The 20,283-nt window shown below is 41.3% G+C and overlaps 1 protein-coding gene across 5 annotated transcripts in view; it reads right to left on the bottom strand.

Annotated features, from left to right (window-relative positions):
- Positions 1-20,283, bottom strand: part of TJP2 (tight junction protein 2) — an 89,857-nt gene that overhangs the window by 25,468 nt on the left and 44,106 nt on the right. For 4 of the 5 annotated variants that reach the window (XM_083186068.1, XM_083186065.1, XM_083186064.1 and 1 more), the window contains 5 exons: positions 9,202-9,255; positions 7,073-7,194; positions 6,114-6,216; positions 1,738-2,329; positions 822-925 (listed from right to left, as the gene is read on the bottom strand). In XM_083186068.1, the coding sequence (XP_083042194.1) occupies positions 822-925; positions 1,738-2,329; positions 6,114-6,216; positions 7,073-7,194; positions 9,202-9,246 (966 nt within the window). In that variant the 5' untranslated portion in view covers positions 9,247-9,255. Of the gene's footprint in view, positions 1-821; positions 926-1,737; positions 2,330-6,113; positions 6,217-7,072; positions 7,195-9,201; positions 9,256-16,027; positions 16,138-20,283 lie in introns of those variants that run through there. The other variant, XM_083186066.1, reaches the window with a different exon arrangement.

Raw genomic sequence — 20,283 nt, 5'->3', positions numbered from 1 at the left:
TCCTCTCCTACAACCCCCTCTCTTTCTCTATCACCCACCCTCTCCTCCTCTACAACCATCCTCTTTCCTCCTCTATAACCACCCTCTCCTGATCTACACCCCCTCCTACTCTAACCCCCCATCTCCTCCTCTACAAAACCCCTCTCCTCCTATACACCCACTTTCTTATTCAACACCCCCTTCTCCTCCTCTACAACCCCACCCCTCACCATTATAGTGACAATGGGGGGGCTTGCAAAATTTTGCTACGGGGCCCACAGAGTACTAGTTATGCCCCTGTGCTACTCCAAACTCTTGCAACACTAGCAGAAGTGACATAGTTGACAGCTAAATTGGTATTTTTATAGTGCCTTGTGATTTGTAGATGTATGAACATATAAGCCTTATTTGTAAGCCATGCATATAAGCCTATTGTTAATAAAGTTGAAACTTAAACTGAAGTTTATATAATAAATAATATGCACAGCATTTTTTTTGCAATACTATCCAAATTTAATATCACTAGTTTTATTTTCTAGAACATTAATACACAAGGCTGCTCAGGGAACATGGCCCAGCAGCCATTTTCCAAATGATTTGTGTCTGCAGTACAGAGATGAACTTCGTATACAGTAATATTTGGATGAAAGGTGTGGGCCCCCTGGACCTAAGGGCCTAGTTTATTTCTACTAACAAATCAGATATGGTCACATAAATTGGTGGACTAAATAAAATGTAGGTTCTCTTAAATCCTAAACGGTTTTCTTGCAAGTTCTAACACACTAGGAAAACCTTTTTTATGAAAGTTACTTCAAACAAAAATATGTAAAAGAACAACTCACTTTAAGGACAATGTCTCCTTCATTCAAAACGCCGTCTCTCATAGCTAATCCAGTATCTGTCATTTCTTTGATAAATATTTGGCTACCCAGTCGCAAACCATATTCTGACAGAAATGAAACATATGAAGAGTTATAATAGTACTTATCTATAAGTACTGCCTATGAATTGTCACAGCAGTAAAAGGATTAAACTTATCAACACATAAATATTAAAAAAGAATATTGTAAAATCTAGTAAATATATATATAATATAAAAACACATTACTGAAAGTAAGTAGAAGAAAGGGTCCTGCTTATGGGAATACAAGCTAGTAAGATAATGTATTTCTAAATCGCGTTGGGTCATCTGTGGCTTTCAAGTAAGCTGATTATTAAGCTATGGGCACTCATTTATATATGTGTTCATAACCAGAAATTGGATTATACTCACATGGTATGGGTTCACTCAGTTTTAACCCTAATTTTCACGCCTTGGGTGCCATCAAACATACTTCGATAGGATAGCAGTAGGAATAAATCAGTAGGAATAAAGGGCTTGCTTGAGAAATAGCAATATATCTTTATGTGCAGGATGTACACTCAAAACCCAATGTTTCGAGATGCAACCGTCTCTTTTTCAAGGTGAGTAACCCACAAAGTTACTCACCTTGAAAAAGAGACGGTTGCGTCTCGAAATGTTGGATTTTGAGAGTACATCCTGCACTTTTGCACCTGTACATCCCATCTCTTTTTCAAGGTGAGTAACCCACAAAGTTACTCACCTTGAAAAAGAGACGGTTGCGTCTCGAAATGTTGGATTTTGAGAGTACATCCTGCACAAAAAGATTTAATGCTATTTCTCAAGCCCTTGGAGGGCTTGAGAAATAGCACACACACACATGCTGAAAACCTATATAATGGACATATTTTTCTCACCTTCACTTTGCTTCTTTTTGCTGAGAAGCACGCTGACAGGTTTTTCTTGCCCCTTACGAGCAGAACTTCTGTATGGTTCAGGCGAGGGGCTGTGGGATTCAAGTCTCTCACGGCTGCGACTTAGTAATTCTTTTTCATTCCTGTAATCGGGTTGGGATCTTCTGTTAATTATTCTATCCGGGCTAAGGTCTCCGCTGTAGCTACGTTCAAATGATTCCTCCCTGTCCACACTTCTTCCCCGATCCCTCCTATACTTGCGTTCCTCGCTCAAGTCACTTCTGTCTCGAATACGTTCTTTTCTGTAGCCTTGATCATCATCTAGATTGCGTTCCCTACTTCTCTCACGGACATAATCTGGATCCCGATCATGTGTGCGACCTCTTTCTTGGTCTCTACTGTAGCTTCTGTCTGGGCTGGATTCTCTGCTGCGGCGACCATTACCACTTTGCCAACTTTCACTGTAACCACTATAAGCACTTCTACGGTCAAAATGTCCATCATCATCCATGATGTCAAAAGCTCTAGGTTCAGGCTCAGGAGTGGGGGATCGCCTCAATGCTGTAATCGGAACTTTGCAAGGCCTTTTCACTACCTGTATCATAAACAAAAAAGGTAAAATGAGTAAATAGAAAAGGCAGTCAAAATGAGGTACTCGAAGTATGACAAATTGTCAGTCTCTCTCTCTCTGTCTGCTTTGCACTTTTTTCATGGCTACAGGAGTACAAAATACACGCATTTTATTTCATTTATATAATACAGCTTAGCGATGCACAACATTTGATTTATAAAGACTAGCTGGGGTAGCCGGCGTTGCTTGGGTTTAGTATTGCTTAAACTTTATTCTTCTCTTGTTTTAAGCTTAACTGCTTTTCCCACAGACCCTGGAGGTGGCTGACTAGTGTCACCTGAAGTTCTCATCCAAATCTGTCCAGCGGAAGGCCCTTAACATGCTCCCCATGCCACCTTTCTGTGGTCAGCTGCCAGATCTGACCACATTTTTTTCCTTAAACCAGATGTCCTCTACCCTCTCTATGTTATGCAACTTTGCCATATCTTGCTTTCCTGACCCACTGTCTGTAGTGACTAGACCCCTTTTTGGGCCTCAGGAACACTAAGGGGTCATGATTTGGGGCATTTGGGTCCAGATTAGGTCCACTGTCACTATCAAGCCACCTTGCATTAGTTTTGTCCAAATCGGTCCAACAGTGTCAAAATGCAGACCGGACCCATGCCTTTGGTGTGCCCAATGTAGACTTTCATGTGGTCGGCACAAATTATTTCTTAAACCCCATGTCCTCCACCCCCCTTTATGTTGTGCACCTTTGCCATATCTAGCTTTCCTGACCCACTGTGTGTAGTGGTGGTACCCCATTTTGGGCACCCAGGACCTCCGCGGGTTCAGGATGGGGCACTTAGTGGCTGTGAACCCACTGGTCCCAATCAAGCCACTGGTCCCAATCAGGCCACCTCCCATTGGTTTCGTCCGAATCGGTTCACCAGTGTCCGAATGCATACCAGACAAATAACTGACAATACAGTGCATCTGTCAAGTATTCACAGCTCTTCACTTTTTCCACATATTGTTATGTTACAGCCTTATTCCCAAATTGAATACGTTGATTTTTTTTCCCCCCTCAAAACTCTACAAAACAATAACTATAATGACAACATGAAATAAGTTTTTTGGGAGATTTTGCTAATTTCTTACAAATAAAAAACTAAGAAATCACATGTACATAAATATTCACAGCCTTTGCTCAATGCTTTGTTGATGCACCTTTGGCAGAGATTACAAGTCTTTTTGAATATGATGCCACAAGTTTTGCACACCTATCTTTGGGCAGTTTTGCCAATTCCTCTTTGCAGCACCTCTCAAGCTCCATCAGGTTGGATGAGAAGCGTCGGTGCACAGCCATTTTCAAATCTCTCTAGCAATGTTCAATGGGATTCAATCTGGGCTCTGGCTGGCCACTCAAGGAGATTCACAGAGTTGTCCTGAAGCCATTCCTTTAATATCTTAGCTGTGTGCATAGCGGGGCCGGCGCTACCACTAGGCAGCTCTAGGCATTTGCCTAGGGCACCGGCCACTGGAGGGCGGCAGTTTGTAGCAGGAAACCCCCCCCCCCCACCCCCCGGATGGAGGTGAGTGGCACCGGTGGCGGCCCCAACTCCCCCTCTGGCCACCGCCGCATCACACGATCCCACTCCCTACCCCTGGAGTTACTTAGCGGCTCTCGCCACATCACCAGACCCCCCACCCGTGGAATGACCCGGCACGCTTAGCCACATCGGTGGGCGCATCACCCCCGACACCCCCTGCCAAACCCCTGAGCACCGGGCCATTCTCGCACTATCGCTCAATTTAGATGGCTGGCCAGCTCTTAAGATGCCCATACACGCTGCGCATACACGCTGCGATTTCAGCATGCGTTTTGAACTTTTAAAGTTCAAAGTGCATCGCATCGGCTTAAATCGCACAGTGTACCTGCTGGGATGTGATGCAATATTGTAAAGCACAAAAAGTATCTGCAGGCAGTACTTTTTGTGCTTCATTGCATCGCATCAGTTTTGGAGTACATGCGATGCGGTGTCCATTAGTGACTATTAACTTTAAAATAAAAAAAAAGAGGCTGAAATCGCATCACACCCGCACAGTACAGTACATCGCATTCCCCTTCCAGTGCCAAAATCGCATGGCACCTGTAAAGTTCAAAACGCACATCACATGAATATCGCGGCGTGTATGGGCACCTTAAGAAGAGACCTAGTGGTTCTGAACTTCCATTTACAGATGATAAAGGTCACTGTGCTCATTGGGACCTTCAAAGCAGCAGATATTTTTCTGTACCCTACCCCAGATTTGTGCTTTAAGACAATCCTGTCTCAGAGGTCTGCAGACAATTCCTTTGACTTCATGCTTGGTTTGTGCTCTGACATGCACTTTTAAAGTGTGGAACCTTTCTATAGACAGGTAAGCCTGTCCAATCAACTGAATTTACAACAGGTGAACTCCATTTAAATAGTGGAAATAGGATGCACCCAAGCTCAATTCTGAGCTTTATGGCAAAGGCTGTGAATACTTATGTACATGTAAATTTCTTAGTTTTTTATTTTTAATACATTTTCAAAAATCTCCTAATAACTTTTTTCACATTGTCATTATGGGGTATTGTGAGGTAAGAATTTTGAGGGAAAAATGAAATGATGAAAATTTGGATCAAGGCTGTAACATAACAAAATGTGGAAAAAGTTAAGCGCTGTAAATACTTTCTGCAAGCACTGTATGTAAGATGTTTCAATTTGGCAAATTGAAAACACAAAACAAATTTAATGGTTTCAGGAACTCTGACTTTTAAAAAAAACTCTCTCACCACCAAGTCCAAGTGTTTGGACACAGGAGAGCACACATCTCTAGGAGCCAGAAAGGTCTTTTTTGGACCACATCTTCACTCCTGTAAACCTTAAGGAGTTTGTTTATTGGAAATTGGAGTATATTCCGAATATTATATAAGGGGACCACACTTCAAAAATTATATTCCAAAAACTATATTCAAATTAGGATTTAAGAATACTAAAGGTTTATTAATGGTACCTAAAAATTCTGAATAAACAGTTGTTCTTCAAGCTTCAAGTACGGGCAACCGCCCATTGCCTAAAGATCTCTAACATAATAGAAAGATTCAGGAGCTTACTCCTCTATCCACTAAAGCAAAAAAACTTGAGCCTATATACGGACTGTATATTTCTACAAACTAGCAAAGTTGTTATTGATAAAAGACCTATTAAGATCTAATATAAAATTGTTCACCCCTGATGAAGTCTCATAAAGAGACGAAACGCGTTGGGTAACCATTGACAACCATTACGATCCATAAATCCAAAGAATACGTCTGTACTAGAAAACTTACCTCAAGATTTGTATTGAGATTTCGGTTTTAAATGTTTTAATAAATGTTTTATATTGGAAAATGTTGATGGTGATCATGGTATTATAAAGGAAAGACTGGAAGTATCTTGATTAATTATATAGGGCGCTACATAACACTATTGGTTTGGAGAGATAGATATATATATATATATATATATATATATATATATATATATATATATATATATATATATATATATATATATATATTCTACATGCCATGAAATTAAATTTCTGGGGGTAATGGATGGTAGCACTGCTGAGACAAAGTCAGGAATGCATAGAGATTCATATGCATGCCCAGCTGTGTCTCGGCAGCGTGACAGTCCATTACCCCCAAGAATTTCATTTTGACCTCATTTGAGGTAATTTACCCCCTGTTCCCTGACCACTGTTTTAAAGGGTTATTGACCGAGCAACAAACAGGACTAGGACTCAATGTACTTACAATCACAGCAGTTTTTCCACATTTTCTTAATTGTTGCACAGCAAATGAATGAAGCACATTTTCCATCGGTGTTCCATTAACCATGACCACTCTGTCATTCTCTCTATAAAAATAAAAAAAATGCCAATGAGAAAAATGTTGGCAAAACAAATAGTGTATTGTTTAGCATTACCGCCTCCCAGAACTCATGCCATGGATCCCTACAATAGCTAGCTATATCAGTGAAGAATTTGTATATTCTTCCCATGCTTGCATTGGTTTCTTCCAACACTTAATATACTAGGTTCATTGGCTCCATAAAAAGATAAATATAATAATTATGTAGGATATGAAGCTCCATTGCTGACCTATTTGCTTGGGGAAGTTAGGTTTTCTTGTCTACACATGTTAATATAAATGGATTTGAGTAACAATCATTCTGTGTATAAGGGTAACATAAATTGTAAGCTTCACTTGTATAAATGGACAAATATGGTCTGGGAATAAGAAAAACAAATAATAGTACATCAATTCAATTAATTCTTGAAAACTCTGGATGCAGATTAATGCTGGGTACACACCAAAACGATTTGGATTGGATCCAAATCATAAAAATCGTGTGATCCAATTTGCATACAATTTGCATACGATCCGATCCCATCTGTATTCAGATGAATGGATATTATACAGATCGTACCTGCAGCAGGTAGGATCGGAATCGGATCCAACCAAACGATTTTGACCCAATCTGCATCCAATCGGTCTGAATTGGATCCAGCATTAATGTGGGGGCATTGATGAAGGTTACAGATCTGCAATGTTAACAGCAGAAGAGTGTAATTATCAGAGGTTTCAGGAAGATTTTGCCATTAAACACATTCATCATGGGATATAATGCTCATTTTTTTTTATTTTTGTCATATTTACCCCTCTATTATATATATAAATACAGTACTTAAATACTGTATAAAAGTACTCACTGTAGGTATCCATCAGCTGGACCACCAAGAAGCACATCAGAAATGACAATAGATGGTTCGTTATCAAAGTGTGGGTTATCTTTTCCACCAGACACTGCAATGCCAAATCCCTTCTTGCTATCCTGTAAAGCAGATGTTTTGCAAACACGGAAAATGTTATTGTCTTATAAACCTGTGGAAACTAGAACACAAGTAAAAAGTAGCACCAGAATTACTAACATTTATTGTCTTTGTGTACCTTTTGCAAAGTAAATGTAACCCTTACTTTATTTTTACGAAGAATAAATCTTTCAATTAAAAAGGGAAGTAACCATGCCATTATCTGTATTACAGTCAGCATTTTTTCAAAATATATAGCATTTTTTATTAGCTGGCATTATGTCCCTGTTCTTATAAAAATTTATTTGAACCCCTTTTGATTGCACTTGATTTTCATTCAGTGCCCTCAACTATATGTAGTAGGTTTATCAGAAGAAACCTTCAGTATGTGAACGATCACTGAAGGAAGTATAAAGAAAGTAAATGCCAGAGTGCCCAATCGCCAATAAAAAGGTTGTTGTGTACTGCTCCTAGACAACCGAAAATACTGGAATAAATCTGCATATCCTTGGAGATGAGAGAGCGGTCTACGTTCGAGGAACAGTTGAAACCACTAGGACAGGCAAGCACAGGCAAATGCAGGGGGTTTCTGGTTTTCCAGAAACTCATCTCCATCTGGCAAGTGGCTCAAGGTTAGGACAACAGCAAAAGTATATAATATAATTATAATCATGAAGCCACATCATGCAGTTTAAGGGACAGAATAGAGCTGCTGAACATGACCAGTACAGCAGCTTATTCTGACACGTTTGCTGTTTCGGTACATTGGAGTACTCAATCAGTGCACTGCCAGAGAGAAGCTAATAAAGAAGAGGAGACAGGAGCCCCCAGACTCCCATACTTGCGCCAATGTTCTGCAGACTGGGAGATTGTGAACTGCATTTTGAAACCTTGCGTTTTCCAATGGAAAGGGTCAGGGGTTAAAGTTTGGATGAACAGGGTGGAATGGAGTTTCACCAGCTCTAATGGTAGGGGTGAACTAGTCCCCCCCTACCCCGCAGCCATGCACTGTAATTCCAACAGATAAGACTGTCGAACAGCTTTCTATTCTGGCATTGCATATGGGGTGTCAAGCCATCAAAATCTACTATTGCTGTGGTTCTTATGTGTAAGGGGCACTACTACTGTGGGCATTGTGTATGAGCAACACTACTGTGTCACATACATATATAAGGAGTACTACTATGTAGCAGAATATGAATAATATAACTATTGAGTGACGTAATATGACTCAGGGGCACTACAGGTTGTTTAATGTGAATGAGATTGTGCTACTGTGTGGAGTAATTTAAATTGGGGGTACTATTGTGTGACCAATGTCCCTTTGCCAAAATTCCTAGAAATGACCCTACTCGCCTAATTGGGGGCAGGGGTGGCAGTGGCAGGGGAATTGTGTTCCACCACCTCTCCAGGACCACTTTAACCACTGGCAAGGGTAGTAAAAGCAGCTTCTGAATGAACCAGCTACTACTACTACTTTTTGTAACACATACAACATTTGTCTTGATCAAGAAACAGCTAAAAGCCATTAATGGTTGGGTGCCAAAAGAGTACATTGACCTACTAGTAGTAATCACTAATAAGCAATTGTTTTAGAGATGTAAAACTCAACACGTATATTATTTCTAGAGAGCAGAAAAATAAAACAATATCATCATGACCTGTGACTGAAGGCACTATTCGTGCAAGTCCATACATAAATATTATGTCAAATACGATAATAAACACAACAGTGGTCCACCTTCTACCATTCATTCCTAACTCATCATTAAGCATACTAATTGGCACAGATATCAGTGCCCTTCTGTCAGCTTCAGAGAGAGAGAGAAGAAAAAAAAGCATACCACATACATATTAACGATATATTGGTGCAGCAAATCTATATACAATACAGATGCAAATAAATCAAACACACTTATTATTTTAGTTAGCCAATGGCTAAAGTGCTTAACAGTATCTCAAAATCCCAGAAATGTGCAATCATGCAGCCGGTGTTTGAAATTAAACTAAAATCAGCTTTTAGTGCTCACCTTTTGCAAGGTCACGGTGTACTGCTCCCATATGACCTCTTCCATGCTGGTGGCCTGAATCAAAGGAGAAGGTAAACAGACATTAGGCTATAAATAACCATTCAGGATGCAAAGCTACATTTTTATCAAAGCTACTTATGGCTCCCATCCACTAGTGCGATATGGGCACATTTCATGCGATTCCGACGCATTGTTGTGACGGATCACATGAAAGTGTCATATCGCAGGTCCTTTTCCAGTGATTGCAATGCGAGTCGCGTTCCCGTGTACCCCAAAATTGCAGATCTCAGTGGCTGATACAAGGATCTATCAGATCTCACAGCCATTAATGGGATCACATACCATACATTGTATGCAAAAAGACTGCATACTAGGAATAATAAGCGATCCAGCTGCTTGGGAGCCGATGGATGAGTTGGCGGGGTATCACATGCGATACCTCCCACTAATGGATGGCTGCCTTAACTTCCATTTTTCCAATGCAAGGTAGAATCTGATTGGTTAATACTTTAGCTTTTACAATTAAATCTTTCCGAAGTGTTGATAAATATGAATGCAAAATAACTAAAATCTTTATATTAATACTTAACGTTTCTTGTGGCACATACAATCACAAATGATGCAGAAACATCCATGTCCAGCCCTGTCCATGTTTTACAGGTGACAATTAAAAGTACAGGATGAGAGCACCACCAGCTTTCAGCAGCAAGATGTATTCCAAGACGCATTCCAAGATGCATACTAAACATTGTAATAATAAAATAAACACCTTTACACACACACACAAGATTGTTATGTTACTACAATCATGCTAATGTTATGATTTATATAAGTCACAAAATAGGTTATACTATATTTGGTACTCTTTACCTAGCACGGCGCCCACGATTTTGATCGTGGGTATCGCAGGTAAAAAAAATTGCGGGCATCGCGGGCATTGAATGCACTAAAAATCGGGTGCGACGCGACCGACACGATGCCCGCGATTTCCCATAGGGAACAATGTTAAATGTCTGAATTGACCCGATTTTCCTGTTCAATGCCTCAATTGACCCGATTTTTCCATAGGAAACTATGTTAAATGGCCCACAGAGGCCAAATAGCCACCCTGAAGTATGAAATGGCCCCCACAATTGTTAACGCCACCCCATGATCAACGTCAACCCGAAGCGTGGCGAGCGCAGCGAGCCCGCGAGGGGCGGCGGTACGCGTCCTACGACCTTTTCATACCCCCACTATCCACGTCGGCGTGAAGTTGAGAATAGAATAGTGTGGCGAGCGCAGCGAGCCGCCGAGCCCCGCGAGGGGACGCGGATACCTTCACAGGTAAACGCGTCCCTTCGCGGGCTTCACAGGTATCCGCGTCCCCTCGTGGCGCTGGCATTTATAACAGAAATCTCTCACAGTAACTTTGGCACTTAAAAGGGTAAAAAAAAAAAAAGTACGTACAAAGAAGTGCAGTAACTAACGAAACCAATAAGATTTTTCATTAACAGTAATTACAAGTTATGCAGATTAAAAAGGTCCCTTACAAAACTTTCACAATGATGATATGTAATTGAGGATTTCTTTGATCTACATGGTTATGTCTTATATAAGAGACAATACATTATTAGTCATATCCATTTAAAAAGGTATGCATGATTGGCAGGGAGATCGGTTTACAAAAAGAACACACCTCAGTTCGTGAAATATTCTGAGCACTGTGCATTTGTGTATGTGTGTATGTGTAAACCTGGCTCTGATACTAGCCAGTGCCTCACCAGCCATTGACCTCACTGATACAGTATACAATGCATCAGAAACTTTATTGACAATATATAGGGCGGGGGGTATTAAGCGGAAAATGCACCCCCCCCCCCCCCCCCCCCCCCCCGTTTTACCGAATTTTCCTGTGTATTAAAACTCAGCCGCACCGGTACCACATAGTAGGGTATTGCTACCTTTGGGTGGCGATACCCTATAGAAGCCTATGGGCTTATTTTCGCCGCCTCCGCCCTAACCCCGCCGCCTCACCGACCCCCCTCTCCTCCTCCCTCCAGCTTACCTTCTTGCAGGTCCTCCTGGACCCTGGAAGGTAAACCCCTCCTCACCCTAGCAAGGCAGCCGGACGACCTTCTGGCTGCAGGGGGGAGGAGGAGGCATGAGGGGAGCAGTAGGTGGCTGGGAGGTGATGGAGACCCCCCACACACCACAGTACAGGTATCGCGGGGGCCTCTGTCACCGCATCACAATGCCAGCAAATATGCGCTGGCATTGCAGCGGGCGGGCGGTGATGTATATTAATACATCCCACCCATATGCTGGGCACACAGCACACTAAAGGTGCCCATACATGGTACAATTGCTGGGTGCCCAAAGATGCTAACATCTTGACGGATTCAAACTGACAAAATATCCCAAAAACTAGACCTGTACCACAGGTGGTCACTACCTAGTGTAGACACTAAATGAATTGCTCTGCTGCTGCATTCTATTAATGTTGTGGATTTTACTGAGCTTACTATATCTGAGAGAATGTATTGTAAACAAGCTGCTGCTGCATAAGTGGTCACTACAGTGAGCTTTCACTGAGTTCAGAAGATGGAGAGAAGGAATCCACACATGCAAGCCTGCCCTGCCACAGTGTTGCTGTGTGCTGCAAAAGGCATGCAGAGATGTGTAGATTTACGGAAAATAGAGGGCCGCACACTAGCTTCCCCTACTATACCGAGGTAATGATTGCTTGTTTGACGATGAGGTGCCAAGTAAAAAAAGTCACTTCATAGTAGATTTAAATACAAACTTGTTTACAAAAAACTATTGTCAGTCACTGGGCAGAGGTCCATACACAATGCATTTTCTGAACAATACAGACAGACAGGAATGAGCAGCACGTGCTATATCTGGAGTTGGTCCAATGGGTTTTAGACTAACTATCTGGCTTGTTGCATGGGTTAAACCTTGTTTGTGGTGCAGCGTGAATGGGTAAGCTGGGTCGATAAGATCCGGGATCCATTCACAGCAACGGAACAGTCGGCATTGGATATTATCTCAGCCAGGTCAACCCTGCTTTCAGTGTGAAAGTGGAAGAAAGAGGTTAGAAACAGTGTAACAACTGCATAATCTATGCACTATCCTTTTCTGCAGCAGTACAGATTTTCAGGGAAGTCCTTACTCTTTATTATGCGGATATTTTCTTGTCTAAATAGTAATTTATATTGGTACTCTTTACCTAGCACGGCGCCCACGATTTTGATCGTGGGCATCTCAGGTAAAAAAATCGCGGGCAACGCGGGCATTGAATGCACTAAAAATCTGGTGCGACGCGATCGACGCGATGCCCGCGATTTCCCATAGGGAACAATGTTAAATGTCTCAATTGACCCGATTTTCATGTTCAATGCCTCAATTGACCCGATTTTTCCATGGGAAACAATGTTAAATGGCCCACAGAGGCCAAATAGCCACCCTGAAGTGTGAAATGGCCCCCACGATCAACGTCAACCCGAAGCGTGGCGAGCGCAGTGAGCCCGCGAGGGGCGGCGGTACGCGTCCTACGACCTTTTCATACCCCCACTATCCACGTCGGCGTGGAGTTGAGAATAGAATAGTGTGGCGAGCGCAGCGAGCCACCGAGCCCGAAGCGTGGCGAGCGCAGCGAGCCCCGCGAGGGGACGCGGATACCTTCACAGGTAAACGCGTCCCTTCGCGGGCTTCACAGGTATCTGGCTGCGCTCGCCACGCTTCGGGCTCGGTGGCTCGCTGCGCTCGCCACACTATTCTATTCTCAACTCCACGCCGACGTGGATAGTGGGGGTATGAAAAGGTCGTAGGACGCGTACCGCCGCCGCTCGCCACGCTTCGGGTTCACGTTGATCGTGGGGTGGCGTTAACAATTGTGGGGGCCATTTCACACTTCAGGGTGCCTATTTGGCCTCTGTGGGCCATTTAACATTGTTTCCTATGGAAAAATCGGGTCAATTGAGGCATTGAACAGGAAAATCGGGTCAATTGAGACATTTAACATTGTTCCCTATGGGAAATCGCGGGCATCGCGTCGGTCGCGTCGCACCCGATTTTTTAGTGCATTCAATGCCTTGTACCTTTATATTGTGTAAACCTTTATAATGAAGAAGACCTGGCTTTCTATATCTTTTAATTAGGGTCAGCACTAAAGCACAGAACGGATCCGATAAACGGACAGTGTATGGAGGATACAAGGTCTGTTTATCGGATCCGATCTGTGCTTATATAGCACACATCGTATCGGATCGCATCCCTTGTGCATGTATTGTGCATGCACTGTGATCCGATACAATGTTTACCTAGTACAAAAAGTATGTGCAGCACATACTTTTTGTACCGTACTATGTGATGCGCGGGAGCGCGCATCGCATAGTACAGAATGGAGCCGTCCACAACGGACCGTGTATGGGCTCCTTAATGCCACAAAGCTTTGTACGGAGCTCCTTAAATGGAGGTAAATTTGTCAAATTAAATAGTGGCAGAAGTCCCTGTGCCTTATGTTTATAATTCCATCTAGTACAGTGGTTCTCAACCTCGACACCCCCCCACCCCCCTACCCCACAAGAGTACACGCTTTCCAGGTCTCCACACAGAATCACAGGTGAAATAATTATCTCCACCTGTGATCTTTTAAATGTGACAGTGAATAATGAGTGCACCTGCCAGGTGACCTGGAAACCGTGCACTGTTGGGGGGTCCTGAGGACCGAAGTTAAGAACCACTGATCCAGAACAATAAAGACTGCAATTTAAATTTTACAAAAGAAAAAAGATATTCCTCATAGGGGGAGAAAATAAAAACAGCTGGGAAGTTGAAGCAATTGATATGAGAGCATTGTGGGTGGAGTCTTAATTTGTAACAAGTTATTTTACTGTGCATAGACACAGTTGTATCTATGTGGCAACAAAGTAGATGAACAATTATAGGAGGAATTGCTATACATCTACCCTCATGTGCTATGAATTGAATTTAAAATAACTTGTGATAAATATTGTAGATGCCGCATTATCTGTTTCACTGAACCCTTCATATTGTTATAATATAACTGTGAACAAGATAATACAGGTTGAGTATCCCTTATCCAAAATGCTCGGGACCAGGAGAATTTTGGATAACGGATTATTCCGTATTTCAGAATATTTTAATATTTCAATGATGTATTTTGAAGTATCTTGCATTTATGCTGTATAAACACATAATATACACACAAATATATTTTATTACCACATAAAATACACACAAATATATTTTAATTGTTCAAAAAACAAGGTTTCAAAACGTGAAACAAAATTTGTGTACTATCTCAGCACTGAATTTGAATGCCAAGCAATCACTGTCTTGCACATATATAGTGCCAGGTACATATCATGTCCCCAGTGATGCTGTTACAAATGTCCCCAGTGAGTTTTTAGCATGTCCGTATTTCGGAATCATTCGGATAACGGATATTCGGATACGGGATACTCGACCTGTAACTAGATCGGATAACAGAGTGCGCACAATTGGAAATAATAGGAGAATTTGCTACACACTGATCAATAAGATTAAATATATTTACTGCAGGTAATGAATGTATGTTTACCTGGAGACAATTATAAGAGAATTACAGTGTTTACTACACAAATATATATCCGGATACACAAATAGAGGAATGTGCAATGATAATTTAATCTGCATGCTAAAGACGTAATACCGTATTTTTCGGACTATAAGGCGCACCTAACAGCCTTAAATTTTCATCAAAATAGGCAGTGCGCCTTATAATCAGGTGCGCCTTATGTGTGCACTGAGTTTGACTGTCTGACCATTTCCTGCTGACACCGGACGTAATACGTACACTACGTATTATGTACACTGCAATGACCCCAGACAATGGCACCAGTGAAGAGACATGCTGTTTTAGCATGCGCCTTATAATACGGTGCGCCTTATGTATGGGTCAAGTACAGAAATAGACCCATAATTGAGACTGCGCCTTATAGTCCGGTGCGCCTTATAGTGCAGAAAATACGGTAGTTTTATGTTCTATATAGATTTTAGTTTTACCAGCTATACCCCTATTTATGCTGTATTTTATCAACACACCCTGTACATTACCTTGTAATTTGTTTTTTTGTTTGCTATGTACGGCGTTGCGTACACTTTGTGGCGCCTTATAAATAATCCTACTACTACTAAATAAGTGTTGACAGAACACAAGTACAGTGCACAATATTTTTTATCTATTTTCACCTCTTTTACGTTTTTCACTTTCAGTTTCTTTAGATTTTGTATATATTTCTCTGGCTTTAAGTACATTAATAAAAGTTATATTTTAATAGTCTCTGCCTGTAATCATTCCCTATAAGATAAACCTTTGATTAGAAGAGCATTTTTAGTCCAGTGAGTGCCCCAAGGAGGAAAAACTTTTTATTTTTACTTTTTTTAATGTATATTTAATATTCCAGGGAGCACCTCCAATGGAATGGATAGATATCGGGGGATAAAATATTAAAATTAGAAGACCATACCACCAAGAATTAACTAAAAAATACCAAATAATGAGAACAAGTGGCCTGTGCGGACATCCCCCAATCTAAACATAATTTAAATATAATTTAAGTTTTACTACAGAGAGAGTTTGGAGATTTATCTTTTTCATTTTAATAAAACACATGGACAATATGGAGATCAAATATTTAGTACCCCACATATGATATGCAAAGATTCCATCATTATCTAGTATGTGTATATCTTACGCATAGTCAAATATTTTATTTTATATAAATAAAAATTCCATGCTCACCCTTAAAGTAATAAAATGCAAGTTTTAGTTTACCTCATCTTGAAATCTGACTGTCAGTTTTCCAGGCCATGTGTAAGTGCGGCCCCTCTGCTGCTTTATGCCTGAAGACAGTTTGCGAACAGGCCTGCTGTCTACCTGCATTGCATGTTGTTTCGTGGACAGTGGTAGAAGAATATAAGGGAAAAAACGACTATCATTGAATCCCATGATTTCATGTTAATAATTAGTTTAAAGGCCCCACCTCTTGTAAACTGCACTTTTCATGTAATCTGATCCTGCCTGTTTGACTGTCATGTCAGTAGCATAATAGGTTTTCAAATGCATAAACTTTTTAAAAAACAGGTAACAGAACACGCTAAAATATATATAGAATATAATTGTTTAAGTGAGATACCGTTAATTCAGTGTTCTTTTAACCCTTTTGGTGCTCACACAGATAATAGGTACCTACATTCCACAGCCAACAGTTCCCTTAATTATCTTAGAATCAGGAAGGGAATTAACGGTATCCAGACTGATCATAGAATGACTCAAGGTAGACAGTCATATGGACGACCACTAATTGTCGACAGGGTCACAAGGTCAACAGATAATAGGTCGACAGGGTCTAGAGGTCAACAGTCAAAAGGTCAACATGGTTCAAAGGTAGACAGGCAATAGGTCGACATGGTCAAAGGGTCAACATGCATTTTTTTTTACTAAATTTACAGCTGATATGTGCCAACAGGCAGTATTTCATGCCCCACCATCCACGTGGAGGGAGAATAAAATTTGAGCTCAAAGCATGGCGAGCGCAGCGAGCCATGCGCAGGGATGCGGTACACTTAGACAGTGTCCATGTTGACCTATGTCGACAGACACCATAAAAACATTAAAAACTCATTTTGACCTTTTTCCATGTCGACCTTTTTGATATCGACCTTCTGACCATGTCGACCTTTTTGATGTCAACCTTTTCAATGTCAACCTTTAGACCCCGTCGACCGTTAGTGGTCGACCACATGATTGTAGACATAGACACTGTAGATGTTTTATACCATATCTGGAATCAACATGCTAATGACTTTAGAAGAATGTACTGCTGCTGCTACTACTTTTTTTCTGAAGGACTCCAAGCACTGTATGTCACACATTCTCAAGGATAGTAAGCAAATAATAAGCATTCTAAAGGAGGGTCTATTCCAAATAGGTCCATATGGCTCCTTAAAGAGCCTCATATAAGGCTGTGATGGAGGAACACAAGGCTACTTTTGGGTCATATTTAACTTTTTCATTCCTTAAAGCACATACATTTTTTTAAAAGAATTACCGTACGGACTATAAAAACAATCTTCTTTCTCCCATACCATGCATGCTAAAATACACACTTTACTTTTTGTAGTGCTTTAAAAAATAAAAAAAGGCGTATTTATCAAAGCTTGTATATAAATAAAAGTACCAATCAATCAAGTCATGTACCCCAGTTACTTAACAGTAGCCATCTGTGCCGAAACCTAGAGAGCACTAACACTTGCACTGTGTGCCTTAAGGACCAAGGAAGGAAATGCCTCACCTTTCAAACGTAACAGTACTGAACAAGTGCAAAAAAAAAAAAATAGGACTCATAAATGGTCTCTCCTTATGGATATTTACAAAAATATGGCTGATCGACAGCCAGCTGCAAATCCATATGCAACTCACTAACCGTCAAATCTGTGCAAGTGTGCATAACTTTGACTAGTGCATCATAAATGACCCCCATAAGCTGTACATGCAGGTCAATTTGGCTATATAGTCAACAACCTGCATACGGAGTGGGGGGCAGGTGTAGTCACTGAACGGTAACTGCTATCAGAGGTGCCCCTAGTTGTATAGTGTGTATGGAGCTTTAGAAAGTATAGGGGCTGAGTGATGGAAGCACAGAGTGAAAGGTGAGCAGAAAGTGAGTTAACAAGAGGGGGAAACAGGGTCAGAGATGGAAGCAAGGAATAAAGGCTGCCCATACACTTATGCGACTTCTCGAAGGTAAAAGTTGCATAGGTTTACCCTTGGACTGCCCCGCAGTTTCCCAAGCAATACTTTTGCATACAATCAGGGCCCGCGCCACCACTAGGCAGCATTAGGCATTTGCCCGGGTCGCCGGCCACTTTGGAGCAGCCCCCCTACCCGAAGCGAGGTCAGCGGCTTCCTCTTAATCCCCCCCACACACACACACACGGAGCGATGCTGCATTTCCCGCCGACATCATCAACCACCCCCCCATCTAACCGCCAAATAATTTTCCTAATCTGTGCAAGTGTGCATAACTCTGACTAGTGCATCAGTAATGACCCCATCAGCTGTACATGCAGGTCAATTTGGCTATGTAGCCAACAACCTACATACGGTGTGGGGGGCAGGTGTAGTCACTGAATGATAACCGCTGTCAGAGGTGCCCCTAGTCATATAGTGTATATGGAGCTTTAGAAGGTATAGGGGCTGAGTGATGGAAGCAGAGAGTGAAAGGGACATTGGCTCGCTGGATTTGTTTATCTATTAGGGTGGCTTATCGTTATGCTTCACAGAGCATGTGGGCAGTTGTTTCAGACCATTTCACTCGGTCAGTGGGGCTTCTTTGGCAGCCGCAAGAGGTGTCTCTCTGTCTCAGGTGTGGCGGGTGGCTACCTGGTCAGGTGTTAATAGATTTGTAAGGTTCTTTAACCCCTTCCTGACAGAGCCAGTTTTTGCGTTCCTGACAGAGCCCTTTTTTTCAAATCTGACATGTCTCACTTAAGTGGGGATAACTTTTTTTTGCTTTTACTTATCCCAGTGGTTTTGAGATTGTTTTTTCGTGACACATTGTACTTCAAGTTAGTGGTAAATTTGGGTCGATACAGTCTGTGTTTTTTTGTGAAAAATACCAAAATATCGTGAAAAAATGGAAAATTTAGCGATTTGCAAAATGTTAAATTTTCTGCTTGTGAGACAAATAATCTTACCACTCAAAATAGTGAATAACTAACATAGACCATATGTCTACTTTATGTTGACATCATTATTTCAACTTCATTTTAATTTTTTGGGACACTAGGAGGCTTACAATATGAATAGCAAATTCTCAAATTTTCAAGAAAATTTCAAACACTGATTTTTTTAGGGACCAGTTCAGTTCTGATGTGACTTTGAGGGACTTGTATGTGAGACACCCCCATAAATGATGCCATTTCAAAAACTGCACCCCTCACAGTATTCAAAACAGCATTTTGGAAGTTTGTTAACCCTTTAGGTGTTTCACAGGAATTAAAACAAAGTGTAGGTGAAATTTCAAAATTTCTTTTTTTTTGCAGATTTGCAATTTTAATACATTTTTCTAAGGAACACAGTACATTTTACTAGAGAAATGTGACTGAAAATTGATTCCCCCAATTCTTTTGTTTTCATAAATATCCTATATGTGGCCCTAGTGTGCACGGTGACCAAACCACAGGCTTCATAATAGAAGGAGCACCTACTTGATTTTGGAGCCTCCTTTTTATGAGATTATTTTTTAGGCACCATGTAGGTTTCAAGGCACCATAAGATGCTAAAAGTTAGGAACCCCCCCACAAGTGACCCCATTTTGCAAACTACACCCCTCAGGGAATTCATCTAGGGGTATAGTGTACATTTCAAACCCCCAGGGGTTTCACCAATTGTGGTACAACTGGGCAGTGAAAATGAAAAATTATTTTTTTTACACAAAAATGCAGTTCTGGCTCCAAATTTGTCATTTTCAGAAGGTATGAAGGAGACAAAGCACCCCAAAATCTGTGCCCCAATTTCTCCCGAGTACGGCAATGCCTCACATGTGACCAAAAAATACCAGTTGGGTGCATGGCAGGACTCAGAAGGGAAGGAGTGATTTTTGGATTTTGCAGCTCAGATTCTGGTGGAATTTTGGTGGGTGCTATGTCGCATTAGCAAGACCCCCCAAGCACCAATACAGTGGAACCCCCCCACAAGTCACCCCATTTTGCAAACTACACCCCTCAGGGAATTCATCTAGGGGTATAGTGTACATTTCAAACCCCCAGGGGTTTCACCAATTTTGATACAAGTGGGCAGTGAAAATGAAAAATTACATTTTTTTACACAAAAATGCAGTTCTGGCTCAAAATTTTTCATTTTCAGAAGGTATGAAGGAGAAAAAGCACCCCAAAATCTGTGCCCCAATTTCTCCCGAGTACGGCAATGCCTCACATGTGACCAAAAAATACCAGTTGGGTGCATGGCAGGACTCAGAACGGAAGGAGTGATTTTGGGATTTTGCAGCACAGATTCTGGTGGAATGA

Source organism: Crinia signifera, chromosome 1 (assembly GCF_055691185.1).
Source record: "Crinia signifera chromosome 1, ASM5569118v1, whole genome shotgun sequence".
In the NCBI taxonomy this organism is placed as follows: Eukaryota; Metazoa; Chordata; class Amphibia; order Anura; family Myobatrachidae; genus Crinia; species Crinia signifera.
This window is presented reverse-complemented; position numbering and strand designations above follow the sequence as displayed.